We start from the raw sequence: 13,594 nt of genomic DNA on the forward strand, positions 1-13,594 counted from the left end.
ATAATGAAGTATAAAGAAATACGGCATTTTAGTAAAAGATGCTTTGACAGCTGTGGAGTGCAAGGGCTACTGTTACCTGGAGTTTTCAGTCAGTGTTTTGAGTTAAATCCTTCCCCCGCTCCCCACTTCAATGCCTCCTCCAGAGCAGATTCAGGCCACCCAAGGACAAAGCTTTACTTTTGTTCTCACCTTGGTAATATCTTGCTAGTATGAATCATGGAAAGAATGAGAAGAGTTAAATTAAAATTCATGCTCTGGCCACTCAAATGTTATTACAGATCTCTGGTCCACCACCACCTACAAATCAAAAAATCTTTTCACTCAGTCATGTCCGACTCTTTTCAATCCCGTGGACTGTAGCCCATCAGTCTCTTCTGTCCCTGGAATTCTCCAGGCAACAATACTGGAGTGGGTTGCCATTTCCTTCTCTCAGGGATCTTCCCAAGCCAGGGATCAAACCTGGGTCTCCTGCATTGCAGGCAGACTCTACCATCTGAGCCACCGCCTATATTAACAGCCAAAATAGCCCCCAAGCTAATCCAGGTGAGAACCTAAACTCACCTTTCTAGCTACTGGAAGAAGTTAAGCTTGCTTACATGGAGGTTGTCTTTCCAAATCCTTGTCATTTGACTCAGATTTGAACAGAAATCATTAAACCAGATATGTCAACAAAAGATTCTGCTCAAGGGCCCAACTTGTAAGGAAGCCATTAAATAAGCAAAGCGCCACTCCCTTGAGGCAATTTTTTTGGAGGTTGTAATAGAAATTCCTAAGGATTCAGTGACTAGGCTCTTATAAACTTGAAAAGGGATACTCTCTGGGGTTTACCCTTGAGGAACTTGGGTCAAAGACGCCTTTATCATTTCCCAGGAAAGGGCAGAGCCAATTTTGCTCAAGTACTTCTGTGACACGGGGAACAGAAATCATTCTTTCTCCTCCAGCAATTCTCCTATGAATCATGACACTCCCTGGCTCCTTTTTTTCACTTCTGTGTGCATCCCGTCAAGGTTTGGCCTAGGAACTAGGGATGCAGACACATGACACAAGTTCTTTTCTCTGAGAGGCTGTTGAGTCCTGCAGAGATGAGAAAGGAGAATCTAGCCCGGTTAGCTGCTTTCCACAAACTCTGCCTGGGGCCTGGGCCTTGAGCTGACAGACTTAACAGTTTCCTTTACAGCCTCGGCACACAAGGAAGAAGAGTCCCGGCCTTTCTCTTGTGAGAGGTACCTGTCCTCCACATGTTAAAAGATTCCTTGAGACTGCAGATTCTGTTTTGCTTTGGTGCCAGATGGGAGCAGGGGCTCCAAGGAGTCCCCTGGATAGGACTGAGAGCTTCTATGGCTTCCCAATTGCCTCTTTGCCAACGTACATGCTGATGTTCAGGGCAAAAGGCTTAAGAATCAGATCTCTGGGCAGGCCAAGGACACCGAAGCCACTTTAGACTTTAACAGGCCCGGGAGATTAGTCATTCAGGCAGCCAAGCATGGGCACAGTTTTCCTTAGGGCTGTTGGCCTTCTCTGCAACCCCCAAAGTAGAGCCAACCACAGAGAGGAAGGCTGACTTTCAAGGAAAATCTGAATGAGGGGCGCTTTCATCAGGGGGCAAAATAAGAGACGAAAACAGATTGTTGATTGCATGTTAATCAGCTGATCCTGTCTAATCCCCACCCCCTGGGGTATCCAACAGCAGGAGTCTCTGAAGCCAGAAACCTGGCAAGGCTGCCGGCTGCTTACCGCCCTCGCGCTGCTGCACCTACAAACACTGTCTCCCACGCAGTGCTGGCCCCTGCAGCTCACCTGCAGGTCATGCCCAGCTTTGAACTTCTGGCTCCTGTTTCTTCCTGCCCAACAACCCAAGACTGTTTTTTAGCACTTGATCCCATTCCCTTTTCATAACCTTTTATAGCCTTACTGCCTGAGTCTCCAGCCCCGAGTCTCCCTTTCTCATCCATTCTTTTTGTGCTCCTAGTAACTAAGACTCCATCTCACTGACCACACTGATGGTCCCAGCTCCTTTCTCCCTCAAATCCTACTCTTTTCCACTGCTCTTCCCATTCCACTATCACCTCTGCAACTTGGCTCTGAGCACTCAGACCCTCCCAAGGCAGGGTGCTCTTGGGGCTTCTGCTCGCCCGAGGTACTCAGTTCAGTTCAGTTGCTCAGTTCAGTTCAGTTCAGTCGCTCAGTCGTGTCCGACTCTTTGCAACCCCATGAATCGCAGCACGCCAGGCCTCCCTGTCCATCACTAACTCCCAGAGTTCACTCAGACTCACGTCCATCGAGTCAGTGATGCCATCCAGCCATCTCATCCTCTGTCATCCCCTTCTCCTCCTGCCCCCAATCCCTCCCAGCATCAGAGTCTTTTCCAATGAGTCAACTCTTCGCATGAGGTGGCCAAAGTACTGGAGTTTCAGCTTTAGCATCATTCCTTCCAAAGAAATCCCAGGGCTGATCTTCAGAATGGACTGGTTGGATCTCCTTGCAGTCCAAGGGACTCTCAGGAGTCTTCTCCAACACCACAGTTCAAAAGCATCAATTCTTCGGCATTCAGCTTTCTTCACAGTCCAACTCTCACATCCATACATGACCACAGGAAAAACCGTAGCCTTGACTAGACGGACATTTGTTGGCAAAGTAATGTCTCTGCTTTTCAATATGCTATCTAGGTTGGACATAACTTTCCTTCCAAGGAGTAAGCATCTTTTAATTTCATGGCTGCAGTCACCATCTGCAGTGATTTTGGAGCCCAAAAAAGTAAAGTCTATTTCCCATGAAGTGATGGGACCGGATGCCATGATCTTCGTTTTCTGAATGTTAAGCTTTAAGCCAACTTTCTCACTCTCCTCTTTCACTTTCATCAAGAGGCTCTGGTGCTCAGGCCTGCACAAATCTCAAAGCCTGGAGCTAGCTCCTGCAGATAGGGGAGCCACTGGCACACAGGATCTTCACCTGGCTCTCACTTCCGATAAAATCATGCATATCAGATAGTCAGCCAACTTCCCAGCTAGAAAATCCTCAGATCATAGAATTGGGAAGAACTGTGTAAGTGCCTCTGGTCTGTATGTTTGTAATGAACAACACAGCAATGACACCGTTTCAAAGTGCACGGTAGCCAGATCAGGGACTGTAACTCCCTCCAGTTTTCTCATCCTACCCATTTTCAGTCTTTTATGTGTTGGTGTTTCAGATTAGTTTAGAAGTCTTTTAACCTTCTATGTACTTTAGTGATTTCTGTCTTGTAATCACAGCCCATTAAAATATTTACTTAATGCCACATTGAAAAAATAAAACAAAGTGGATCTGATCTGATTTCCCACCAAGTGAATCCCTTGTGACGTGGCAGACAGAGGCCTTGCCCTGTGTTTTTCTGTTGTTTAGTCACTCAGTCGTGTCTGACTCTTTTTGAACCCATGGCCCACCAGTCTTGTCTGTTCGTGGGATTTCCCAGGCAAGAATATTGGAGTAAGTTCCCATTTCCTTCTCCAGGGGATCTTCCCAATCCAAGAATCAAACCCACGTCTCCCATACTGGCAGGCAAATTCTTTAGCACTGAGCCACCAGGGAAGCCTTTGCCTGTGCAGGATAACTGTATGTGAGGGGCCCAGAGTTTCCCAGGCCCACTGTTGGATGTACTGTCTAGAACTTAAGCCTGGTTGCTCCTAACGTGTCTAAACTACTACTTCTTATTTTGTGGTCCAAGAACTTTGCTTTCAGGGCCTCTGTGAGGCCCTCTCGTCGCTCCCTCTATAACTGAGGCCAGATTTTCTTCAAACTCTTCAACAAAAATGACATATCACCACAGATGGACTGAAGGAACTGACATCACATTTGAGCTGTCTTCTACTATATCAGACACTGGAGAGATCTGCCACTCTTCCCATTGAATTCTTTTGTTTTAGGAAGCAGTTATTTCCATTATAAAATGTTAAAATAGAATAAATAGGTTTGTTGTTATTTTTAAGTGAATGAATAGTGAAATAAATGGATAGTCTGTTTTAAATGAGAGGATACACAGTTTTAATTTCTAATATGAGCAAAAGCAATAATAGATGTAACCATCACATATTTGGGGATCTTCGGTATTTGTTAAGAGAATAAATTTGAGAGTCTTTCAAGTATATGAAAGTAGCCTTCATGTCCTCCTTTGCATCTCGTCTTTTCTGGGACAAATTTCTCTCAATCCTCCAACAGGTCCTTACGTGACTCGGCAGCACTCCCTCCAGCTAAACCTCAGTCTGTTGGTGGTGACTCAGAGCAGGCACTCAGAGCAGGACACGCTGCCTCGAGGGCTGTGCCAGGGAACTGCCTCTCTCGCTCTAAATACTCTGGTTCCTTGAAAACATCCCAAGTTCCATGTGGGGGAGGCTTTGTCTCCTCATCAGCTCATCTCCTACTGAACTGGCAATTGCTCAGGTTCCCAGGGCTTTTTCTCACGTATTTCTAGAGAAGCAGGTCACCCCAATGCTGTCCTGGTGCAGCTGAGTTTTTGCCCCCTCTTAGAATATCACACTTCACTCTGTTAAACCCTCCCTTAGTTTAGTGTGCTGCAGTCTTCCTGAATCTCAATTCTGTCACTGAATGTATTAACTAGCCTTCCATCATCATCAATTGGCCTTCCTTCTCTGTCATCCACCAAATTGATTAATACGCCACCTGTCTCCTCTCCAGTCACTGATAAAATTATATCACATGGGATGGAATCTCCTGAGCCCCACAAAATACCCCATCCGTGTTGAGGGCAATGCATTAACAGACACAGGCAACTATGTACAGACCTAATAGTATGGCCATCGGCCTTAATATTTCATCCTCTCCCACACAGGACCCTGAAATTAGGACCGTGAGTGAGTCCTGCTTCCTCCTCGAACCATGCCTTCTGCTCACAGATGTAACTTGACATGTCCCCAGTTTAAGCCACCACCTCCATGTCAGGGGAACTGTTAATTAAAAAAAAAAAATGTACTGAGACATTGTGCTATGTGTTAGAACTAAAAGACGACTCAGATGTTTTCAGATTCTAATATTCTGGGGCTGGAACTTCTGTCTTGCCAGGTCCCATACTCCCCACCTCCAGGCTCATCAGTGAGGCCACCTGCTCCCCCTGCCCCCACAGGCATACCCTTTCCCCCTGACCAGGACCCTCTAAGTCCACTCTGGCTGGCCTGGCTGCTCCTGCTGTGCCTCCAGGGGAGGGAGGGGTGGACACTCAACAAGATTGAGGCTAGAACTCAGGGACTTTTCCTTGGAACCATCCAAGGTAGCTTCACGGTACCCTGAGCTCTGTTTGATCAGATAAGCTTCACTGGCCTGGAAACCTAACCGCAGAGTTGATGTCGTTCGCATGAGAAGAGGTTGCCAGCTCCCAGACAAATGTCCCACGCAGAGCTTTGGAGGGGAACCCATCTGTAAACGCAGGACTGCGGATGTTTTGCTGGCCTGATGCCCACGCCCAGGACCTCTGACTGTCCCCAGCCTTCTCCAATCACCCTCAAATGTGGAGTTGCTGGCACGAGGCCAGGCCCTGGAAGGGAGGTGTACGGAGTCCCCTGGCTCCAGGGGCTGCTGCCCCTCAGACTGACGGCCTCCTGCTAAAAACTGCAGTGGAAGTCCCTGGGGAGAAACCGGGACTGAGGGGCCACCTGTGGGTCTGTCCCATAAAACTTGAGAGCCCTAAGGGCCATTGTCATGACTCCCATTGGATCCCAGGCTGGTAAACTCCAGACGTTCAGGGAACAGTAGGAGCCGTAACCAGTGCAAAGGCCGCCATGGATTTTAAACCAGGAATGTTCTGGGCCCTCGTACTTCATGTGACATTCCAGGCCTGGCTTCTCTGTGGTGCACCCCTCAGCCCCAGAACCCTGAGAATCGGAAGCAACAATAATGCCTTCCGTCATAAACAGGCAGTGACGATCACAGGGAGAGCCCACCTGCCTGGGTCTAGCACTCTGCTCTGCCACTCCCCGTGTCAGCTTTCTCACCTGTAAAGTGGGATCACGGCTGTCCCTGACCCGCAGGGTTTTTCTGATGCTCACATGGGGCTTGGTCAGTGCGTGTTCAAGACCAATACCTCCCATACACGCTGACTGTATCTATACGATGACGGAGCCAGGACTGTCACAAAAATTATTAGCTGTTTCTTTACAAGTGCCTTTTACCCTTTTTAGAGTGATTTTATAGACATTTATCTTCATATGAGGGCTTCCCAGGTGGGCCAGTGGCAGAGAATCCAACTGTCAAGCAAAAGACACGGGTTCGATCCCTGGGTTAAGAAGATCCCCTGGAGGAGGAAATGGCAACCCACTCCAGTATTCTTGCCTGGGAAATCTCATGAACAGAGGAGCCTGGCAGGCCTCAGTCCATGGGGTTGCAAACAGGTGGACACGACCTAGGGACTAAACAACAACAGTCTTCACGTGAGGCAGGGCAGAACAAGTCCTGTGACCCCAGTTTTACACAGGAGAAAACTGAAGGTCAGAGAAGGTAGGCAAGCCCCTCAGGCCCCCAGCTCTTTGGTAGACTCGGGATAGTCTTCTGTTTGCCCCACACCATGCCCTTGACCTCAACACCAGAACCCAAACGTTCTCACAAATCTCCTTCTCATCACCACCAAGCTCAAAGCACCAAGTCTGAGCTGTCCAAATATTTTTTCAGCCTTCAGCTTTTGGGTGAAAGTGATTTGGTTCAAACTTTTCCCAAACAAATTAAAGTGACACAGAGAGAGGACAGGCCTCCAGGACAGAGTAAGAGACTTGGAAATCCTTCATGCCGGGGGAAAGAGGAGAGTGAAAAAGCTGACTTAAAACTCAACATTCAAAAAACGAAGATCATAGCATCCGGTCCCATCGCTTCATTACTTCATGTCAGAAAACTGTTCATCTCCTACTAAAGTAACAGAGCACCCAGCATTCTAATTTCCTCACACCCAAGGGTGCTGAAAGCCTTAGCCAAAAACTGAGGTGTCACCCACACTTTTTTCTTTTTTTTTTTTTAAAGGAAAAGGACAAAGTGCATAGTTTTGCCGGTAGGTGGCGATAGAATAATGAGGCTAAAGAAGCTGAATACTTAAACATATAGATCATAAATATTTTGAACTTGGAGATCAGCCCACACAAACTGCTAATATTCCTCAAAAAGAAATTGCAGTTCATGGAGGGTATGTGACTTGCTCAAGGTCCTACACCTGGTTAATGGCTGAGTCAAATTAAACTCACTTTTCACCATGAACCCAGAATCTACTAGAGCACAGACTTGCCTTTCACAATAGCCTGGCATCACTGAATCATGTAAAGGAGAATATCACTTCATCTGAGCGTGCTAATTGAAGTGTGCTGGAACAGTGATAGCCTTTAAGAAATGAAACAGTTGGTTACGCTCTCCGCCTTGTGAGCTGAAGGTGGGAGGAGGGGGTGGGAAGGAGGAGAAAAATAGCCATGTGGGTGTCCTTAGAGGGCTTCCTAACATGTTTTGCTGCCCCTTAAGTCCCTTCCAGACATACTCCCCCAAAAAGATCAGGGACTATCGGATAAGAATGTTCACTTCCTGACCACCCCTGCCACTGCATCAGCACAGGTGTGCGGTGAAGGGCATTTGCTGCTTTGATCCATTCTGCTTCAGGCACGTGGGGAGAAGCAGGGCCTCAGGAAATGAGGGGACTGCCTACCCCCTGAAGGGGTCAGATTTGTTCTGTGTGGTTCCAAGGAAAGAAACACAAATAGATGGATGAGGCAAATGTACCTGGAATGATAATGGGCATATTTGGGGTGCATATTAAGTGTGATGGGGCTTCCCTGATGGCTCAGCAGTAAAGAAACTGCCTGCAATGCAGGAGATGCGAGTTCGATCCCTGGGTCAGGAAGATCCCCCGCAGGAGGAAATGGCAACCCACTTCAGTATTCTTGCCTGGAAAATTCCATGGAAAGAGGATCCTGGCAGTCTATAGTCCATAGGGTCACAAAGAATTGGACATGACTGAATGCACACATGTGATTAAGTGTGATGAAGAACAGATGGATGGATGGTGGATAAAGGTTTCAGATTGGCATAAAGAAAAGTTTTCTCAAAGTCTCAATAGTCCAAGAAGACATGCTCTATTTTTGTTGCTGCTAAAGTAATGAGTTCCCTGTCTCTGGAGGTATTCAAGCACCTGCCAGCCACTCACTTGGTAGAGATGTTATTGAAGCAGGTTAGTGGGTTGCATTGGAACACTGGACTGGTTCAAAATTGGGGAAGGAGTACATCAAAGCTGTATATTGTCACCCTGCTTATTTAACTTCTATGCAGAGTACATCATGAGAAATGCCGGGCTGGATGAAGCACAAGCTGGAATCAAGACTGCCGGGAGAAATATCAATAATCTCAGATATGCAGATGACACCACCCTTATGGCAGAAAGCAAAGAGTAAATAAAGAGCCTGTTAATGAAGGTGAAAGAAGAGAGTGAAAAAGCTGGCTTAAAACTCAATACTCAAAAAACAAAGATTATGGCATCCAGTCCCATCACTTCATGGGAAACAATGGAAACAGTGAGAGAGTTTATTTTCTTGGGCTCCAAAATCATTGCAGATGGTTACTGCAGCCATGAAATTAAAAGATGCTTGCTCCTTGGACAAAAAGCTACAACAAACCTAGACAGCATATTAAGAAGCAGAGATTAACTTTGCCAACAAAAGTCCATCTAGTCAAAGCTATGGTTTTTCCAGTGAGAGTTGGACCATAAAGAAAGCTGAGAGCCAAAGAATTGATGCGTTTGAACTGTGGTGTTGGAGAAGACTCTTGCAAGTCCCTTGGACTGCAAGGAGATCAAACCAGTCCATCCTAAAGGAAATCAGTCCTGAATATTCATTGGAGGGGCTGATGCTGCAGCTCCAATACTTTGGTCACCTGATGCGAAGAGTCGACCTATTGGAAAAAGACCCTGAGGCTGGAAAAGATCAATGGCAGGAGGAGAAGGGGACGACAAAGGATGAGATGGTTGGATGGCTTCATTGACTCAATGGACATGAGTTTGAGCAAGCTCCAGGAGATGATGAAGGACAGGGAAGCCTGGTGTGCTGCAGCCCATGGGGTCACAAAGAGTCGGACATGACTGAGCGACTGAACAACAACGGTTGTTTCTTCGAATTGCATGAGCTTTTAGTTCCCCTTGAATTTCAGGACTGCTATTATTCCATGGTTATTGGTGCATAGTGAAAGGAACAAAAGAGTAAAGATGTTTTTGTCTCTAACTTTAAGAACTTTAAATAAGAAAATCACACAGATTTCAGGTTGCTTCATCCCAAAGTCTGGTCTTGGGTTTCTTTACTAAGCTTTCTGCCATAATTAGAAAATGTTATCATTCTGGCAGTTCACTTGAGAGCTTCTGCTGGTTTCATCTAACTAATGAGTTTGTTTTTTTCTTTAATCCTGAAAATCAGGGGAACCTGCCTTGTGGAAACCTGAATCAGTCCTTCTCGATGCAGGTAATTATACAGCCCATCCTTCTGGCCATAACTAGATCAAGATTCTTAGGATTACAGCAAATGGCACAGAAGTCAAGCTCTGCTACAGAAGACTCCTCCAGTGCCACCTCCAACGTTAGGTGTCTGGTGGCCAGGCAAAGGGCCCACTGAAACCCCCACAGGGAGGACTGGGTCAGGGACAAGACTGGATTCACAGAGAGGGAAGGAAATGTGAAGACAGAAGGCAGTGAGTTCCCAGCCCCGAAAATGGGTTAGACCCTCACTCCATCTGGGCGCACACCTTAATTTCCTTCTATTTCATCTTCCTTCTTTGCAAATGGGATTCAGGTTTTTTCTTCACATGAATGAATGTTGTTCCCTATTTACTACATTAAGTGTTTAAAACTCCAACAGCAAACACAGTTTTCAGACTCTTGGTGCAAGGGCAGATTTTGCTGGTTTGGGGGCGGGGGGATATGGAGGAGAGGACTCGGGCCTCTGGATGTGTATTTCTTCCCCTCCCAGGACTCCTGGCTGAGAAATGCCATTAGTGAATTTTTTTAATGATTTGAGGAAGTGGGATGAGCAAGCTGACCTTTAATGGGAAGATGAAATCATGTGCTTTGCAAATTGGAAAAACTAACAAAGCCAGGAGAAATCTCACCCCACCCAAGAGTGGAGTCCTGAGCACCTTCCTCCATGGAGGTGGGGGACTCTTGGTGGGCGTTCCCCAGCATCCCAGAATCAGGAGACTCACTTCCGGTGCTGCAATTACACTTTGCCGAGAAACTCATTGGCCTTTCTAAGCCTTAAAAGACTATTGTCTTTATTTCCTTATATGAAATATTTGTGAATGTGGCTCCCAGGTAAACAGCTCTAAAGAAAACCCTGAAGCTGAAATTCAGTTCACATACACACACGCCCTCTCAAAGCACTAATCCTTTTGTTTCTGCGTCTGGTCTCAGAGTGCAGGAGGGGACAGGCTGCAGTGTAGACCCTCTTGTTTGTTTGAGCTGCTAGTATCTCATCTCTTCTCCCCTGGTCTACACCCAACCCCGTCCTCGGTCTCACTGATCTTTGTTCATCAACTCAGTCACTGAATATTGACTGAGGACCACGGGGAAGGTTTATGTGATGGGTGAGACTCATCCCTGACCTCAAGATTTTCAGAATTGTATGGAGGGATAATTTACACTGGCAAAGTGCTTAATGCTTTCAGATAAGAAGGCTAAGGCTCAGACAGATTAAGCTAAGGGGCTGTAGAAGACAGATCTGAACACACCTGACTTCAAATGCCCGTGAGCACCCAGAGGAGTGCTGTGTCTCTATTGCGCTGTCCGTGAATATTCATTCTTATCTCCTCACATGGGGGAGGTATGGAGAAGAGCACAGTTAGCAGTAAGCCCAGCCCCTGGAGCTGAGTGTGAATATCCATTTTGTCCCCATCCCTGGGGTGAGGCCAGATGCTTCCTGTTCTTGTAAGTCACCAAAAGTTTTACTGCTCTTTCCAGGATTTGTTCCAAAAGAAGAATTAAGCACACAGTCTTTGGAGCCAGCATCCCAGGGAGATCCAAGTAAGTTAATTGACAACTAGAAACCCCTAGTGGCTTTGACATCTGATCTGCTCTCTCTCCCCTCTGCCCACTCACTCCCACCCACACCCGCCTCTCTCCTACCCTGGATCTATTTATCTCTCTTCTGTCACTTTGTTCTAAAGGAAAAGGGAAGCTTCTGAAGGATTTAAACTATCTGTGTGCAAGAGGGGGAGAGGATCAGATGTTTAAAATGTCACTATGGCAACAGGGTGGGGTGGAACGGGGAGACAAGAGTGAATGAAAGGAGACTGGCTTGCCAGTGACGATGGAGGTCTGCAGAGATGATGGTACACAGAGCTCGGGGTGGGAAGCGTAAATGGAGAGAAACGGGCAAATCCAAGAGAGAAAGAAAGAAGCTAGAGGGGTGGAGTGAAGACAGGGAGCAATTAAAGATGATTTGAACAACTGGAGCTGCCATGAGGACCACTGGAGTTGGAACAGGTTGGGGCAGGAAAGCGTTTTTATCTATCATCTTCTGTAAGACATTCAGTCTAGCAGAGAGTTGGCTACCCTGACATTCAGAAACAATAGTCCAGCTGGAAATTTAGAGTTGGAAGATGATGAGGGCAAAACCAAGGTTTTGAGAACTGAAAGTGTGACCCAGGGAGACAGGTTACAGTAAGAAGAAACAGGGGACTTAAACCTGAAGATCTCTGATACTAACTGGGTGGAAGAGAAGCCACCCAAGGATACAAGAAAGAGAGCAGAGCAAAAGAGGGAAACCAGGAGGGAGCTGTGTGTTGCAAGCATCTGCAAATTCCCCCAGAAAGCCCTGACAAGTCAGCCACCAATGGGCTGTGAGTCTCAACTCACCTATATGTGAGAATCACCTGCAGACATTTTAAAAAATGAAAGATGCCACTTCTTGCCTCATACCTACTGAGTCTCCCTTGATTTTGCCACTCTAAGTGTGGTTTGAGAACCAGCAGCATCAGGTATCACCTGGGAGCTTGTTAGAGATGCAAACTCTCAGGGTCCACCCGAGACTTACTGAATCAAGCAATTCCTTTGCACATCAACCCTTGAGAAGCACCGCCTAGAGTGATTCCCAGGCATCTTTATTTGTCAAAGCTGCATAAGGAACTCAGATATTTATCCAGGGTTAAAAGACACTGGCCTAATATATTGGTCAACACAAAGCATTCATCTATAAAACTGTACCATGTTGAAGAATACCAAAGCAATTAAGAAAATTGGTAGATTGATTCCTGCAGATACTCTGTCTTACCTTTCCTTCCTCCTCTTCCATCCTTGGTGAGCATAATGCATTGCTCATGCTGAACACTTCATGACCCAGTTCTGTCCCTTTGTACTGACACTGTCATCTTCACATCAGCATGCCTTCATCTTTACGTGAGAAAGCCACTAGGGTCTCAGTGAGCACATGCCCTGAGGGTGAGCCACTGTCATTCAAACATTCTTGGGTGCAAATCAAAACTACAACGAGGTATCATCTGACACTCATCAGAATGGCCATCATCGAAAAATCTACAAGCAATAAATGCTGGAGAGGGTGGAGACAAAAGGGAACCCTCCTGCATTGGTGGGAATGTAAATTGACACAGCCACTATGGAAAACAGTATGGAGGCGCCTTAAAAATCTGAACATAGGGCTACCATGTGACCAAGCAATCCTACTCCTGGGCATATATCCAGAGAAAACCAGAATTGAAACAGATACACACACCTCAGTGTCCATTGCAGTGCTATTTACAATAGCCAGGACACGGAAGCAACCTAAATCTCCATCAGCAAAGAAATGGATAAAGAAGATCTAGTACATACATGCAATGGAATATTACTCAGCCATAAAAAGGAATGAAACGCTGCCATTTGCAGAGACATGGATGACACAGAGACTCACTCAGAGTGAAGTCAGAAAAACAAATATTGTATATTAATGCATATATACGGAATCTAGAAAAGTGGTATAGATCATCTTATTTGCAAAGCAGAGATAGAGACACAGACATAGAGAAAAAACATGGGGATATCAAGGAGGAAAGCTGGGGTGGGATGAATTGGGAGTTTGGAATTGACATATAGAGATTATTGATACTATGTATTAAATTGATAACTAATGAGAATCTGCTGTATAGAGCAGGGAATTCACTGCTTTGTGGTGACCTAAATGGGAAGGAAATCCAAAAAAAGAGGGCATATATGCAAATATATTGCTGATTCACTTTGCTGTACAGCAGAAACTAACACAACATTGTAAAGCAACTGTACTCCAATAAAAATGAATTTTAAACATTTCTTGGAAAAGAGGAGCAAAGTTAACCCCAGTTTCAGCCATTAGGCTGAGTGAAGAGAATGAAGTAAATAAACACTTCGCTTCTTAAAACCTATGAAATCAATGTCTCAATCCTGAACATAGCTCAAGATGTAAGAAATAAGGAGGAAAAAAAATGGTCTAGGAAGAACCAAAATAGATGCTACAAAATCCATGTACTCTTGTTTGGCCCTTACTCTAATTAAGTTATTCTTTTCTCTAAATAAAAAAATAAAGGAATTTCATGTAAAAAGGCATACTGAACTACGCTGCTGACATCTGAAAGA

At 45.8% G+C, this 13,594-nt stretch overlaps 1 protein-coding gene across 2 annotated transcripts in view; it reads left to right on the forward strand.

Annotated features, from left to right (window-relative positions):
- Positions 1–13,594, forward strand: part of VIT (vitrin) — a 123,558-nt gene that overhangs the window by 79,472 nt on the left and 30,492 nt on the right. For both annotated transcript variants that reach the window (XM_061432069.1, XM_061432071.1), the window contains 2 exons: positions 9,414–9,458; positions 10,949–11,011. In XM_061432069.1, the coding sequence (XP_061288053.1) occupies positions 9,414–9,458; positions 10,949–11,011 (108 nt within the window). The remainder of the gene's footprint in view (positions 1–9,413; positions 9,459–10,948; positions 11,012–13,594) is intronic.

This window comes from Bos javanicus, chromosome 11, assembly GCF_032452875.1.
Source record: "Bos javanicus breed banteng chromosome 11, ARS-OSU_banteng_1.0, whole genome shotgun sequence".
NCBI classification, from domain to species: Eukaryota; Metazoa; Chordata; class Mammalia; order Artiodactyla; family Bovidae; genus Bos; species Bos javanicus.